The 16,640-nt window shown below is 40.7% G+C and overlaps 1 protein-coding gene across 1 annotated transcript; it reads right to left on the bottom strand.

The window, feature by feature from the left end:
- Positions 1 to 255: 255 nt before the first annotated feature.
- On the bottom strand, positions 256 to 15,360 carry LOC115187941 (COX assembly mitochondrial protein homolog). Its single transcript, XM_029747021.1, has 4 exons — positions 15,246 to 15,360; positions 14,369 to 14,461; positions 6,978 to 7,068; positions 256 to 1,236 (listed from the first exon to the last, which is right to left on the bottom strand). The coding sequence occupies exons 1-4, from the start codon at positions 15,262 to 15,264 to the stop codon at positions 1,116 to 1,118; spliced, it is 324 nt and encodes a 107-aa protein (XP_029602881.1). The 5' UTR covers positions 15,265 to 15,360; the 3' UTR covers positions 256 to 1,115.
- Between the last annotated feature and the right edge of the window lie 1,280 nt (positions 15,361 to 16,640).

Below are 16,640 nucleotides of genomic sequence, written 5' to 3'. Positions count from 1 at the left end.
AGCACACAGCGCCAGGCTTGTATGAATAAAATGAATAGAGATGAACACATGTAATCTAAAAAAGTTCGATGAGATATGGCTGACAGTATAAATCAAGGCTGTGTGGAGGTACGACAGTCACAAGCCTAAGTGACTCAGTAATAACACTTCAAATAGGGATTTCAAGGGACATTGAAAAGGGTGATTGTGAACCTGGAAGTCATTGTTGTGACACCTGTACGGTTTTAAAAAGCAAAAGTCACAACACACAGAGGCTATGAAACATCTGTTTTTCTTTATTTATATGTACGTTAACACAATGTCAAGTCAAATGTTATATAATCAGACCTTTTTTCACAACAACTCTGTCCATAATGCTTCACCTGTCGTTACGGCAACTCACCAGCGAATCCTAATTATGGGATACGCCTCTACGCAGTATCAATCTGTGTATAATTAGGAACCATCTGGAACATTCTCATAGCGGAGGATGTTGATGTCAACACCTTGAATATTATTCATGTACTTTGGACAGGTCTTATCCTTGGAATCAATCTCACTTTGGACAGTATTGGTTGCTAACAAGCTCAATATGAAAACGCTCCCCAAAGCATTGACAGAAATAAATCTTCATAAACATACAAACTGCAGAGCAGACAGACAGCATCAACAACAAAACGTTATTGATCATTCTGAAATAGGAGGACAGTGTGATTTTCCATCATGGCTGTTTGATCTGATCAACCAGAGGGACTCTGTGGAGGACATGTATCTGTAAGAGATTCCTTTTCTGTACATACAGGTGAACGGAGGCCTTTAGACACACCTTTCCAGCCTGGCTCATAGTCGTTACACAGGTCCCTTAAGGGCCTAGGATGTCCTCCTGTCTCCTGTCCCTTCGTTGATCTAGTTCCTCCCGTTGGGGCAATGAGCATCCCAACCGGATGTACAATACACACACTGCAAAGCCCTGTGAGTAGCCGTCCCTCCCCCTGCCACCCTCGTGACCCCTAGCTACCTCGTGACCCCTAGCTACCTCGTGACCCCTAGCCCCTGCTACCTAACCACTCCTGTAGATCTGAGAGGATTGGACAGGTGGAAGCAACATGTTCAGGGGTCAGGGGTCAATTTGGAATCTACATGCTGGTTGGAAGTTTTTGTGAGCGGTTCTTAGCCGCCACCCCTGTCCTCTGGAACTCCAGCTTCTCCTTGATGTACTCCTGCTTGCACTCCTCGAAGAATGCCGAGTCTCTGTAGCTGAGAGACAGAGGTGTACAGAAGACAGTTATCATTAGAACACGGAGTCAGAACTAGTACGAAGAACAGTTATCATTAGAACACAGAGTCAGAACAGTTATCATTAGAACACAGAGTCAGAACAGTTATCATTAGAACACAGAGTCAGAACAGTTATCATTAGAACACAGAGTCAGAACAGTTATCATTAGAACACAGAGTCAGAACAGTTATCATTAGAACACTGAGTCAGAACTACCATGAAGAACAGTTATCATTAGAACACTGAGTCAGAACTAGTATGAAGAACAGTTATCATTAGAACACTGAGTCAGAACTAGTATGAAGAACAGTTATCATTAGAACACTGAGTCAGAACTAGTACGAAGAACAGTTATCATTAGAACACTGAGTCAGAACTACCATGAAGAACAGTTATCATTAGAACACTGAGTCAGAACTAGTATGAAGTACAGTTATCATTAGAACACTGAGTCAGAACAGTTATCATTAGAACACTGAGTCAGAACTAGTATGAAGAACAGTTATCATTAGAACACTGAGTCAGAACAGTTATCATTAGAACACTGAGTCAGAAATAGTATAAAGAACAGTTATCATTAGAACACTGAGTCAGAACTAGTACGAAGAACAGTTATCATTAGAACACTGAGTCAGAACTAGTACGAAGAACAGTTATCATTAGAACACTGAGTCAGAACTAGTACGAAGAACAGTTATCATTAGAACACTGAGTCAGAACTAGTACGAAGAACAGTTATCATTAGAACACTGAGACAGAACTAGTATGAAGAACAGTTATCATTAGAACACTGAGTCAGAACTAGTATGAAGAACAGTTATCATTAGAACACTGAGTCAGAACAGTTATCATTAGAACACTGAGTCAGAACTAGTATGAAGAACAGTTATCATTAGAACACTGAGTCAGAACTAGTATGAAGAACAGTTATCATTAGAACACTGAGTCAGAACAGTTATCATTAGAACACTGAGTCAGAACAGTTATCATTAGAACACTGAGTCAGAACTAGTATGAAGAACAGTTATCATTAGAACACGGAGTCAGAACTAGTACGAAGAACAGTTATCATTAGAACACTGAGTCAGAACTAGTACGAAGAACAGTTATCATTAGAACACTGAGTCAGAACTAGTACGAAGAACAGTTATCATTAGAACACTGAGTCAGAACTAGTACGAAGAACAGTTATCATTAGAACACTGAGTCAGAACTAGTATGAAGAACAGTTATCATTAGAACACTGAGTCAGAACTACCATGAAGAACAGTTATCATTAGAACACTGAGTCAGAACTAGTACGAAGAACAGTTATCATTAGAACACTGAGTCAGAACTAGTACGAAGAACAGTTATCATTAGAACACAGAGTCAGAACAGTTATCATTAGAACACAGAGTCAGAACTAGTACGAAGAACAGTTATCATTAGAACACTGAGTCAGAACAGTTATCATTAGAACACAGTCAGAACTACCATGAAGAACAGTTATCATTAGAACACTGAGTCAGAACTAGTATGAAGAACAGTTATCATTAGAACACTGAGTCAGAACTAGTACGAAGAACAGTTATCATTAGAACACAGAGTCAGAACAGTTATCATTAGAACACTGAGTCAGAACTACCATGAAGAACAGTTATCATTAGAACACTGAGTCAGAACTACCATGAAGAACAGTTATCATTAGAACACTGAGTCAGAACTAGTATGAAGAACAGTTATCATTAGAACACTGAGTCAGAACTAGTATGAAGAACAGTTATCATTAGAACACTGAGTCAGAACTAGTACGAAGAACAGTTATCATTAGAACACTGAGTCAGAACTACCATGAAGAACAGTTATCATTAGAACACTGAGTCAGAACTAGTATGAAGAACAGTTATCATTAGAACACTGAGTCAGAACAGTTATCATTAGAACACTGAGTCAGAACTAGTATGAAGAACAGTTATCATTAGAACACTGAGTCAGAACAGTTATCATTAGAACACTGAGTCAGAACTAGTATGAAGAACAGTTATCATTAGAACACTGAGTCAGAACTAGTACGAAGAACAGTTATCATTAGAACACTGAGTCAGAACTAGTACGAAGAACAGTTATCATTAGAACACTGAGTCAGAACTAGTACGAAGAACAGTTATCATTAGAACACTGAGTCAGAACTAGTACGAAGAACAGTTATCATTAGAACACTGAGACAGAACTAGTATGAAGAACAGTTATCATTAGAACACTGAGTCAGAACTAGTATGAAGAACAGTTATCATTAGAACACTGAGTCAGAACAGTTATCATTAGAACACTGAGTCAGAACAGTTATCATTAGAACACTGAGTCAGAACAGTTATCATTAGAACACAGAGTCAGAACAGTTATCATTAGAACACAGTCAGAACTACCATGAAGAACAGTTATCATTAGAACACTGAGTCAGAACTAGTATGAAGAACAGTTATCATTAGAACACTGAGTCAGAACTAGTATGAAGAACAGTTATCATTAGAACACTGAGTCAGAACTAGTACGAAGAACAGTTATCATTAGAACACAGAGTCAGAACAGTTATCATTAGAACACTGAGTCAGAACTACCATGAAGAACAGTTATCATTAGAACACTGAGTCAGAACTAGTACGAAGAACAGTTATCATTAGAACACTGAGTCAGAACTAGTACGAAGAACAGTTATCATTAGAACACAGAGTCAGAACAGTTATCATTAGAACACAGAGTCAGAACTAGTACGAAGAACAGTTATCATTAGAACACTGAGTCAGAACTAGTACGAAGAACAGTTATCATTAGAACACTGAGTCAGAACAGTTATCATTAGAACACAGTCAGAACTAGTACGAAGAACAGTTATCATTAGAACACGGAGTCAGAACTACCATGAAGAACAGTTATCATTAGAACACTGAGTCAGAACTAGTATGAAGAACAGTTATCATTAGAACACTGAGTCAGAACAGTTATCATTAGAACACTGAGTCAGAACTAGTACGAAGAACAGTTATCATTAGAACACTGAGTCAGAACTAGTATGAAGAACAGTTATCATTAGAACACAGAGTCAGAACAGTTATCATTAGAACACTGAGTCAGAACTAGTATGAAGAACAGTTATCATTAGAACACTGAGTCAGAACAGTTATCATTAGAACACTGAGTCAGAACAGTTATCATTAGAACACTGAGTCAGAACAGTTATCATTAGAACACTGAGTCAGAACAGTTATCATTAGAACACTGAGTCAGAACAGTTATCATTAGAACACGGAGTCAGAACAGTTATCATTAGAACACTGAGTCAGAACAGTTATCATTAGAACACTGAGTCAGAACAGTTATCATTAGAACACTGAGTCAGAACAGTTATCATTAGAACACAGTCAGAACTAGTACGAAGAACAGTTATCATTAGAACACGGAGTCAGAACTACCATGAAGAACAGTTATCATTAGAACACTGAGTCAGAACTAGTATGAAGAACAGTTATCATTAGAACACTGAGTCAGAACAGTTATCATTAGAACACTGAGTCAGAACTAGTACGAAGAACAGTTATCATTAGAACACTGAGTCAGAACTAGTATGAAGAACAGTTATCATTAGAACACTGAGTCAGAACAGTTATCATTAGAACACTGAGTCAGAACAGTTATCATTAGAACACTGAGTCAGAACAGTTATCATTAGAACACTGAGTCAGAACAGTTATCATTAGAACACGGAGTCAGAACTAGTACGAAGAACAGTTATCATTAGAACACTGAGTCAGAACTAGTACGAAGAACAGTTATCATTAGAACACTGAGTCAGAACTAGTACGAAGAACAGTTATCATTAGAACACTGAGTCAGAACAGTTATCATTAGAACACTGAGTCAGAACTAGTATGAAGAACAGTTATCATTAGAACACTGAGTCAGAACTACCATGAAGAACAGTTATCATTAGAACACTGAGTCAGAACTAGTACGAAGAACAGTTATCATTAGAACACTGAGTCAGAACTAGTACGAAGAACAGTTATCATTAGAACACAGAGTCAGAACAGTTATCATTAGAACACAGAGTCAGAACTAGTACGAAGAACAGTTATCATTAGAACACTGAGTCAGAACAGTTATCATTAGAACACAGTCAGAACTACCATGAAGAACAGTTATCATTAGAACACTGAGTCAGAACTAGTATGAAGAACAGTTATCATTAGAACACTGAGTCAGAACTAGTATGAAGAACAGTTATCATTAGAACACTGAGTCAGAACTAGTACGAAGAACAGTTATCATTAGAACACAGAGTCAGAACAGTTATCATTAGAACACAGAGTCAGAACTAGTACGAAGAACAGTTATCATTAGAACACTGAGTCAGAACTAGTACGAAGAACAGTTATCATTAGAACACTGAGTCAGAACAGTTATCATTAGAACACAGTCAGAACTAGTACGAAGAACAGTTATCATTAGAACACGGAGTCAGAACTACCATGAAGAACAGTTATCATTAGAACACTGAGTCAGAACTAGTACGAAGAACAGTTATCATTAGAACACTGAGTCAGAACTAGTATGAAGAACAGTTATCATTAGAACACAGAGTCAGAACAGTTATCATTAGAACACTGAGTCAGAACTAGTATGAAGAACAGTTATCATTAGAACACTGAGTCAGAACAGTTATCATTAGAACACTGAGTCAGAACAGTTATCATTAGAACACTGAGTCAGAACAGTTATCATTAGAACACTGAGTCAGAACAGTTATCATTAGAACACTGAGTCAGAACAGTTATCATTAGAACACTGAGTCAGAACAGTTATCATTAGAACACGGAGTCAGAACAGTTATCATTAGAACACTGAGTCAGAACAGTTATCATTAGAACACTGAGTCAGAACAGTTATCATTAGAACACTGAGTCAGAACAGTTATCATTAGAACACAGTCAGAACTAGTACGAAGAACAGTTATCATTAGAACACGGAGTCAGAACTACCATGAAGAACAGTTATCATTAGAACACTGAGTCAGAACTAGTATGAAGAACAGTTATCATTAGAACACTGAGTCAGAACAGTTATCATTAGAACACTGAGTCAGAACTAGTACGAAGAACAGTTATCATTAGAACACTGAGTCAGAACTAGTATGAAGAACAGTTATCATTAGAACACAGAGTCAGAACAGTTATCATTAGAACACTGAGTCAGAACTAGTATGAAGAACAGTTATCATTAGAACACTGAGTCAGAACAGTTATCATTAGAATACTGAGTCAGAACAGTTATCATTAGAACACTGAGTCAGAACAGTTATCATTAGAACACTGAGTCAGAACAGTTATCATTAGAACACTGAGTCAGAACAGTTATCATTAGAACACTGAGTCAGAACAGTTATCATTAGAACACGGAGTCAGAACAGTTATCATTAGAACACTGAGTCAGAACAGTTATCATTAGAACACTGAGTCAGAACAGTTATCATTAGAACACTGAGTCAGAACAGTTATCATTAGAACACTGAGTCAGAACTAGTACGAAGAATATTCCAGAAAAAAAATACATGTATTGTACTTGATATAATTTGTTTGGTCTTAAATGGTAATAAAATAAATGTATTTGTTTTAAAGTGTAAATAAAAGACGTGTTTTATGAAGCCTTATTGATTACATGAGGTGTGAGTTAGTTGACTCACTGTACGGTTAGACAGTCCTTCAGGGCAGCGTTCTGATCACGACACTTGAACACCATCAGGAAGCCAGTCTCTTTACAGCAGTGGTTGAACGCTGAAACCAGATAGATGCAAGGAGACATAGATTTAGCCAGTAAATGACCACCATCAGGAAGCCAGTCTCTTGACAGGGGCTTTTTAAAAAGCAGCCAGGGTAAGAGCCCCAGTCTAAACAGGTCATGTCTCTTTCAAATCTGTCCCCCTCTGCCAATCTGAGTGTAGCCACAGGCTGAGAGGAGAGAGAGGGGGGACAGCCAGCCATACCGTCTCTGCTAGGCATCTCTGCCACACGGTGACAAGCCTGGTCAAAGTAGATACTACCGTAGTGAGTACTGACAGGCCTCTTATCTTACCAGCCCCAATGCTTCCTCTACCGCCAGGCTGAAGTAAAAGACTGACTATCATATGTATTCATACTTGTGGTTGGTGTTTCTGTCCACATTGGCACCAGTGTAACTATCTGGCTGGCATGGTCCATTATAACTCTCCTTCACACAGACCAGGCCTATCTGGCTATTAATATGAATGGCAAACAGCAGCAATCTAAACTATTCATACATGTAGAATAATGCTGAGCCATTAGGGCTTTCTATTCATACAGAGGAGGAGGAGAGGCCATACATGTAGAATAATGCTGAGCCATTAGGGCTTTCTATTCATACAGAGGAGAGGCCATACATGTAGAATAATGCTGAGCCATTAGGGCTTTCTATTCATACAGAGGAGAGGCCATACATGTAGAATAATGCTGAGCCATTAGGGCTTTCTATTCATACAGAGGAGAGGCCATACATGTAGAATAATGCTGAGCCATTAGGGCTTTCTATTCATACAGAGGAGGAGGAGAGGACATACATGTAGAATAATGCTGAGCCATTAGGGCTTTCTATTCATACAGAGGAGGAGGAGAGGCCATACATGTAGAATAGTGCTGAGCCATTAGGGCTTTTTGAGGTTGGTTCGGTTTCAGTTCCATTTTTTTTTTTAAATCGTCACGGTTTTCGATTTCGGTTTTGATAATGTATTATGAAATAATGATGTTATAATGATTTGAGAGCTTTTAAAATAGAAAAATAGAAAATTCAATTTCCAAAACATTGAAAATGTTATATTGTCTCTGTCAGGCCCACATTGGGTCGACATCAATAGAACAGGAAATTACTATGAAATAATTAAATATTTCAGTTGTGTATTTTAATTGGTTTTTATTTGATGACTTTATTCTTTTTCATTTCATAAAGTAAAATCATCTGATCTCTGCTCAGACAGAAGCAGCCAGCCAGGCCATCTAGTGCTATGTGCTCCCCATACTGTACGGTCTTTAGTCACCCTATTTAGCTAGCCTGCCTAAGTACGCTGCAGAGCAGTCTGCTCAAATCATTTGACTAGTTCTTCAAAAGAAGATAAGGCATACTTTCCCTAACTGTCTCTACCTCCTCTCCTAGTTGTGTTGTGTACAGTCCTCTGTCATGTGGTCTATGCGGTCTGTGTGTATTTAACGCAACGAAGCAGGCGTAATGCTCATATCGCTGCCCTAACAAAATGGGAGTGTTTGTCCCAAAGGCGGGAAGGCAGGCCACAAGCTTAGGTCCACAAATAAGCTCATTGAAACGCATTGGGATTCATTTTGGACAGATTTTAGTGAAGAGTGAAACGTCTCGCTTCGCCTCTTTGATCCGTCTCTGTGTCATAAAAGAAAAAAAAATGGTGCAATGGATTATGGTCATTATACACTGAACAAAAATATAAAACCGCAACAATTTCAAGATTTTACCGAGTTACAGTTCATATAAGGAAACCAGCCAATCAGAATGAGTTTTTTCCCCACAAAAGGGCTTTATTACAGATAGAAATACTCCTGAATTTCATCAGCTGTCCTGGTGGCTGGTCTCAGACGATCCCTGGGATGGAGTGGCTACACATGGTCTGTGGTTTTTAGTCCGGTTGGACGCACTGACAAATTGTCTAAAACGGCATTGGAGGGGGCTTATGGTAGAGAAATGAACATTCAATCCTCTGGCAACAGCTTTGGTGGACATTCCTGCAGTCAGCATGCCAATTTCGCGCTCTCTCAACATGAGACATCCATGGTATTGTGTTGTTTGACAAAACTGCACCTTTTTGAGTGGCCATATATTGTCCAAAGCACAATATGCCACATCGATAAGGTGGACGGATTATCTTGGCAAAGGAGAAATGCCTTTTTTTTTTTTTTTTTAAACCATTTTTGCACAAAATTTGAGAGGAAAAAGCTTTTTGTGTGTATGGGATCTTTTATTTCAGCTCATGAAACATGGGACCAACACTTTACATCTTGCGTTTATATTTTTTGTTCAGTATAGTTAATTACCACGTTTCTGCGCTGAACTTAGGTTGAATATTTACTTATGAAAACACAACTCCCTTCAGCCCAGCTTCCCACATCATTATTGACTTGATTTCTCTCATGAATTATTTGGGCTCCAAAAAAAAAAACGAACTAAATGGAATTCAAGTAATTGAACCGACATCGGTCAAGTAGCTGTTTAATAACCAGAAGAAATAGGAAACGGCCGTTAAATCGGTCAACACTAATGATCTATAGGTAGTCTGAATAACATGCTAACTCTAAACCAACCAGGTCTATATTTACTCTGAATAACATGCTAACTCTAAACCAACCAGGTCTATATTTACTCTGAATAACATGCTAACTCTAAACCAACCAGGTCTATATTTACTCTGAATAACATGCTAACTCTAAACCAACCAGGTCTATATTTACTCTGAATAACATGCTAACTCTAAACCAACCAGGTCTATATTGACTCTGAATAACATGCTAACTCTAAACCAACGAGGTCTATATTGACTCTGAATAACATACAGAACTCGGTGTGTCTCTTTTAGTTTGACCGTAGAAGACACATTTAGGGCTGAGATGGTCGACTTAACAAGGATTCTCCTTTCTAACCATTTCCATAAAAAAGACATGACATTTGGCAAGCAGTTGAGACCCTGACAAACAGCGGAGTGCAAGGTGAATCACACAGAGATGGAGTTAGCCATTAGGCCTAACTGCGTTAAGACTACAGAGATGGAGTTAGCCATTAGGCCTAACTGCGTTAAGACTACAAAGATAAAAAAAAAAATAAACAAGGTATTTTCCTTTCAATCCTTTAACTGATATCAAGGTGTTGTGGATGAAAGGTGGCATTGTGTTGGTGGTGCTAAAGAGGTGCTGAAGGGTCCTGGCCTTGTCTCTCACGCTGTTAGCCAGGTCTTTGGCAGACTTTAATTAGCCTCGTTCGTCGTCGTCCCCCCCCCCCCCCCCCCCCCGTCTCCAGCGTCTCATAAACAACCATGGGACACATCCCGAAATTGACAATGTACCCTAACCCTACGAAATGCACTACTTTCTGTTGTTGTTGACCAGAGCCTTGCTCAACAGTAGTACACTGTATAGAGAATAGGGTACCGTTTGGGATGCAAAGCCATCATCATCATAATCTCCCTGTTATGATCAGGGTGATTATCACCACGACTTGCTTTCATCCGAACGCAGAAAACCTGCAGAAGCAATTTGAAGAGGCAGAACAGTGTGACTAATCTAAATCAGTAGAACAGAAACACAGAGGACTGTACTGGGGTCTGACACCGCCGCTGGTATCCCATCACCCATCAGCAGTCACCCAACACAGTCACAGAGAACACCATAGTGACAGTGATCTCAGAGGTAGCCTCCCAACTGACACCCTATTCCCTATATAGTGCACTACTTTTGACCAGGGCCCCATTAGGGAATAGGGTGCCACGTGGGACGCGCCCATTATCCAGTGATCTCCACTAGAGACGACGTGGTAGTGAGAGGGAGGGGACTTCAGGAGGAGGTATGGAGTAGTGAGGGATTATTCCCCCCCACTAAAATGATAATCTCCTAATCCGAGTCCCCAGATAAAACTGACATTAATCGACTCTACAGAATAATCTATGTGATGATGAGATATGGAGAGCTGACTGTTCTGAAGTAGCTGATCAAATCAGTGCAGTAGTAAGGACACGTGTCTTAGAAAAGGGCATGGGTTTGGAGAGGTGATGTCATTCTGGTAGACGAGTGGGGAAAGAAGCTGCTGCACGACGGGTCGTCATCAGATCAGAGTAAACACCGAGAAAAACACACCGTCTCTGGTCAGAGTAAACACCGAGTAAACACACCGTCTCTGATCAGAGTAAACACCAAGAAAACGCACCGTCTCTGGTCAGAGTAAACACCAAGAAAACGCACCGTCTCTGGTCAGAGTAAACACCGAGAAAACGCACCATCTCTGGTCAGAGTAAACGCACCGTCTCTGGTCAGAGTAAACATACCGTCTCTGGTCAGAGTAAACAAACCGTCTCTGATCAGAGTAAACACACCGTCTCTGGTCAGAGTAAACACCGAGAAAACGCACCATCTCTGGTCAGAGTAAACACATTGTCTCTGATCAGAGTAAACACACCGTCTCTGGTCAGAGTAAACACACCGTCTCTGGTCAGAGTAAACACCAAGAAAACGCACCGTCTCTGGTCAGAGTAAACACCGAGAAAACGCACCATCTCTGGTCAGAGTAAACACCGAGAAAACGCACCATCTCTGGTCAGAGTAAACGCACCGTCTCTGGTCAGAGTAAACACACCGTCTCTGGTCAGAGTAAACACACCGTCTCTGATCAGAGTAAACACACCGTCTCTGGTCAGAGTAAACACCGAGAAAACGCACCATCTCTGGTCAGAGTAAACACCAAGAAAACGCACCATCTCTGGTCAGAGTAAACGCACCGTCTCTGGTCAGAGTAAACACACCGTCTCTGGTCAGAGTAAACACACCGTCTCTGATCAGAGTAAACACACCGTCTCTGGTCAGAGTAAACACCAAGAAAACGCACCATCTCTGGTCAGAGTAAACACCAAGAAAACGCACCGTCTCTGGTCAGAGTAAACACACCGTCCCTGATCAGAGTAAACACCAAGAAAAACACCGTCTCTGATCAGAGTAAACACCGAGAAAACACACCGTCTCTGGTCAGAGTAAACACCGAGAAAACACACCGTCTCTGGTCAGAGTAAACACCGAGAAAACACACCGTCCCTGATCAGAGTAAACACCAAGAAAAACACACCGTCTCTGATCAGAGTAAACACTGAGAAAACGCACCGTCTCTGGTCAGAGTAAACACCAAGAAAAACACACCGTCTCTGATCAGAGTAAACACCAAGAAAACACACCGTCTCAGGTCAGAGTAAACACCAAACAAAACACACCGTCTCTGGTCAGAGTAAACACACCGTCTCTGGTCAGAGTAAACACCAAGAAAACGCACCGTCTCTGATCAGAGTAAACACACCGTCTCTGATCAGAGTAAACACCGAGAAAACACACCGTCTCTGATCAGAGTAAACACCAAGAAAACACACCGTCTCTGGTCAGAGTAAACACCAAGAAAACACACCGTCTCTGATCAGAGTAAACACACCGTCTCTGGTCAGAGTAAACACCAAGAAAACACACCGTCTCTGATCAGAGTAAACACACCGTCTCTGGTCAGAGTAAACACCAAGAAAACACACCGTCTCTGGTCAGAGTAAACACCAAGAAAACACACCGTCTCTGATCAGAGTAAACACACCGTCTCTGATCAGAGTAAACACACCGTCTCTGATCAGAGTAAACACACCGTCTCTGGTCAGAGAAAACACACCGTCTCTGATCAGATGTTTTATGGAACTGTATTTAACTAAACAACATTACATAACATACATGCATGCACAAACACACAGGTCAGAGCCAGGACAGAGCCAGAGCAAACAGCCACTGCAAGCATCAGTAATACAAATAGGGTAGTATGCAGGCAATACAGCAGCTAGGGCTGGGGTGGAGGTGTGAAAAGGAGGGGGCAGAGAGGAGACCAGAGGGGGATTTCCACAGCCCTGTCACCTCGAGGGCTAGGCTGTGTCTCTCTGGGCGAGCAGCAGCAGGCGTGCAGCCTCAGAGGATGAAGAGGACTTTAGGCCTAACCACAATCGAAGTACCTATGCAGCACCAATAGTTGCTGTTGGGCAATCCCACAGTAACAGAAATGATGCAGAGCCGTTTTCACTTTAAAATGGACGCCAAAACAAAAACCAATGATTGTCAACTTAAAACAAACAATACAACTCTATGCACAATTACTTTTAACAATTTTCAAAGAACATTTTACAAAAAAACTGATTTACTTGAACAATGCAGATGTAAATTTTGGTAACAGAATGACGGTTTGTGCTGCTGGTGCCATGCCAAAATGGTGCATCTGCACTGTTCTTCAAGAAAATGTGTTTTTGTATAAAAAAATCAAAAAAATTGGTGGAAATTGTTAAAAGTAGTCTTTATGCATAGAGTTGTATGGTTTGTTTAACTTTGCAAAAAAATAGTTTTTTGTTTAACATACATTTTAAAGTGAAATATCTGAGTCTCAGCATCATTCCGTTGCCGTGGAATTGCCCTGCAACATTTACATTTTAGTCATTTAGCAGATGCTCTTATCCAGAGCGACTTACAGTAGTGAATGCATACATTTCATACATTTTTTTAAACTTTTTTTCCGTACTGGTCCCCCGTGGGAATCGAACCCACAACCCTGGCGTTGCAAACACCATGCTCTACCAACTGAGCCACACGGGACCACAACATTACAGCAGCGGCCCGAGACTTCGTAAGGTTCAAAAATAAATAAAATGTTGATGTCAGCAGCATAAAGTGAATTTAAAGATGTTAACAAAAACATTCAACTGCAGTCTGTGTCAAGCATCTTCCTGTAAAAAGGAGAACATTTGCCAAGTTTCTGTTAGGCCTACATGTTGAGCAATAACGAGATCAGATCAGCAGTCTACACTCCTTATAATACAGTTACCATAAACACTGCTAGAAAAAGGACATTGGAGGCAGAAAAGAGGAAGTTCATTGTATCAAGTGGCATATTCATATTTAACCACCATATCAGGTTTGATCTTGACTGTATTTTTTTTCTTCATCGAGTCATCTACTTCTGACTGGTTTTCAGACAGGGCATGACAGCCTGATCAACGCAACAGAAAAACACAAATATACGCCCATTAATACTCTGTCATGACTCAGGGCATTAACAGGGCCTGTGCTTGAGATTGTAACTGAAAAGGTGCATAGAGAGGTCAACAATACAATGTGTATAAACAGCGAAGGTAAACATTGGATATATCTCTGTGACCATCTTGGGTTCCAGATCATATATCCTGGGAGCCACAAGACTGTAAGCCCGCTGTGACCTAAAGCATTTGTTCAGGGAGCTAACACATGTGTTTTATTAATCTCAGATATTCACCTGTAACCTTTTCAGCACAGAGCTCCTTGGCTTTCTCCCTCATCATCTTGGGGATGAGTACATCTGTCTCCACATGCCTCAGGAAAGGCTCCTCTGGAACACACACACACACACACACACACACACACACACACACACACACACACACACACACCCCAAACACACACACACACACCCACACACACACACACAAACACACACACACACACACACAACCCAAACACACACACACAACCCAAACACACACACGTCATAGCTACCCTGCTGTACCAGGGCTAGCATATCCATCAAACTAGCTAGCTAGCTAAACAGACACAGTAGACGCTAGGTAACTATAGCTACCAACATCTAGCTAACCCAGTTGTTTCTGAGCAGGCAAGCGATGAACGTGGAAGAGTAGAATTATGACAGCTAAGTTAGCTAGTACGTCAGCAAAACAGTTTAAAGTTAAAAGTTTAATCGGCTACGACACTTGTTTACCGTGATAGTTAGCTAGCCAACTGAATGACATGTTGACTGTACTGAAGCTAGCTTAGTTAGCCCTGGCTAGCGACTGCTAATGCTAGCATGCTTTACAACTAGTAAAGAACAAGAAGACCCCGCACTGTTGAAGCTCCCAATTCACCGCTTTACTGACAACGTTTCGATTAGACGAAGATCCGTGTCGGGGATCGAAACTGTGTCAATAAAGCGGTGAATTGGGAGCTTTAACAGTGTGCTGGGGCCTTCTACCTAGACTTTGTTAGTCCAGAACCTAACGTTATGTTTTTAAGGATGTGCGTATGATAACACACTTTTCTATAGATGCTTTACAACTATAACAATGCCGTAAGAGCGACATAGGATAATGATACTCAACATATTGTCTATACAATACCTGCTTTGGTTGCTCCCATAATTATCAGCAGTGTTGCTGAATCAAAACATTACAAAACTGAAGCAAAGTCACCTCTCTTCATCATCACGTTACTTCCGCGTGCGTCACTCAACTGTGGAACGAACTACAATCCCCATAGTTCTCCACAACTCTGAACAACAAAGGCCTGTTTTTTTTTATTTTAATTAATTTATTTCACCTTTATTTAACCAGGTAGGCATGTTGAGAACAAGTTCTCATTTACAATTGCGACCTGGCCAAGATAAAGCAAAGCAGTTCGACAACATACAACAACACAGAGTTGCACATGGAGTAAAACAAACATACAGTCAATAATACAGTAGAAAAATAAGTCTATACACAATGTGAGCAAATGAAGTGAGATAAGGGAGGTAAAGGCAAAAAAGGCCATGGTGGCAAAGTAAATACAATATAGCAAGTAAAACACTGGAATGGTAGATTTGTAGTGGAAGAAAGTGCAAAGTAGAAATAGAAATAATGGGGTGCAAAGGAGCAAAATAATAAATAAATACAGTAGGGGAAGAGGTAGTTGTTTGGGCTAAATTATAGATGGGCTATGTACAGGTGCAGTGATCTGTGAGCTGCTCTGACAGCTGGTGCTTAAAGCTAGTGAGGGAGATAAGTGTTTCCAGTTTCAGAGATTTTTGTAGTTCATTCAAGTCATTGGCAGCAGAGAACTGGAAGGAGAGACGGCCAAAGGAGGAATTGGCTTTGGGGGTGACCAAAGAGATATACCTGCTGGAGCGCGTGCTACAGGTGGGTGCTGCTATGGTGACCAGTGAGCGGAGATAAGGGGGGACTTTACCTAGCAGGGTCTTGTAGATGACCTGGAGCCAGTGGGTTTGGCGACGAGTATGAAGCGAGGGCCAGCCAACGAGAGCGTACAGGTCGCAGTGGTGGGTAATATATGGGGCTTTGGTGAAAAAACGGATGGCACTGTGATAGACTGCATCCAGTTTATTGAGTAGGGTATTGGAGGCTATTTTGTAAATGACATTGCCGAAGTCGAGGATCGGTAGGATGGTCAGTTTTGCAAGGGTATGTTTGGCAGCATGAGTGAAGGATGCTTTGTTGCGAAATAGGGAGCCAATTCTAGATTTAACTTTGGATTGGAGATGTTTGATGTGAGTCTGGAAGGAGAGCTTACAGTCTAACCAGACACCTAGGTATTTGAAGTTGTCCACATATTCTAAATCAGAACCGTCCAGAGTAGTGATGCTGGACGGGCGGGCAGGTGCAGGCAGCGATCGGTTGAAGAGCATGCATTTAGTTTTACTTGTATTTAAGAGCAGTTGGAAGCCACGGAAGGAGAGTTGTATGGCATTGAAGCTCGTCTGGAGGGTTGTTAACACAGTGTCCAAAGAAGGGCCAGAA

This window comes from Salmo trutta, unplaced genomic scaffold, assembly GCF_901001165.1.
Source record: "Salmo trutta unplaced genomic scaffold, fSalTru1.1, whole genome shotgun sequence".
In the NCBI taxonomy this organism is placed as follows: domain Eukaryota; kingdom Metazoa; phylum Chordata; class Actinopteri; order Salmoniformes; family Salmonidae; genus Salmo; species Salmo trutta.
The sequence above is the reverse complement of the archived record's forward strand: the minus strand, read 5'-3'. Positions and strand labels throughout refer to the sequence as shown.

Excerpts from the sequence above, each read along its gene's own strand:
- LOC115187941 (XM_029747021.1), bottom strand. Across the intron at positions 7,069-14,368 it reads CTGTGCTGAAAAGGTTACAG|CGTTCAACCACTGCTGTAAA; the intron begins GTGAATATCTGA and ends ATCTGGTTTCAG. Across the intron at positions 1,237-6,977 it reads AAGGACTGTCTAACCGTACA|CTACAGAGACTCGGCATTCT; the intron begins GTGAGTCAACTA and ends TCTGTCTCTCAG.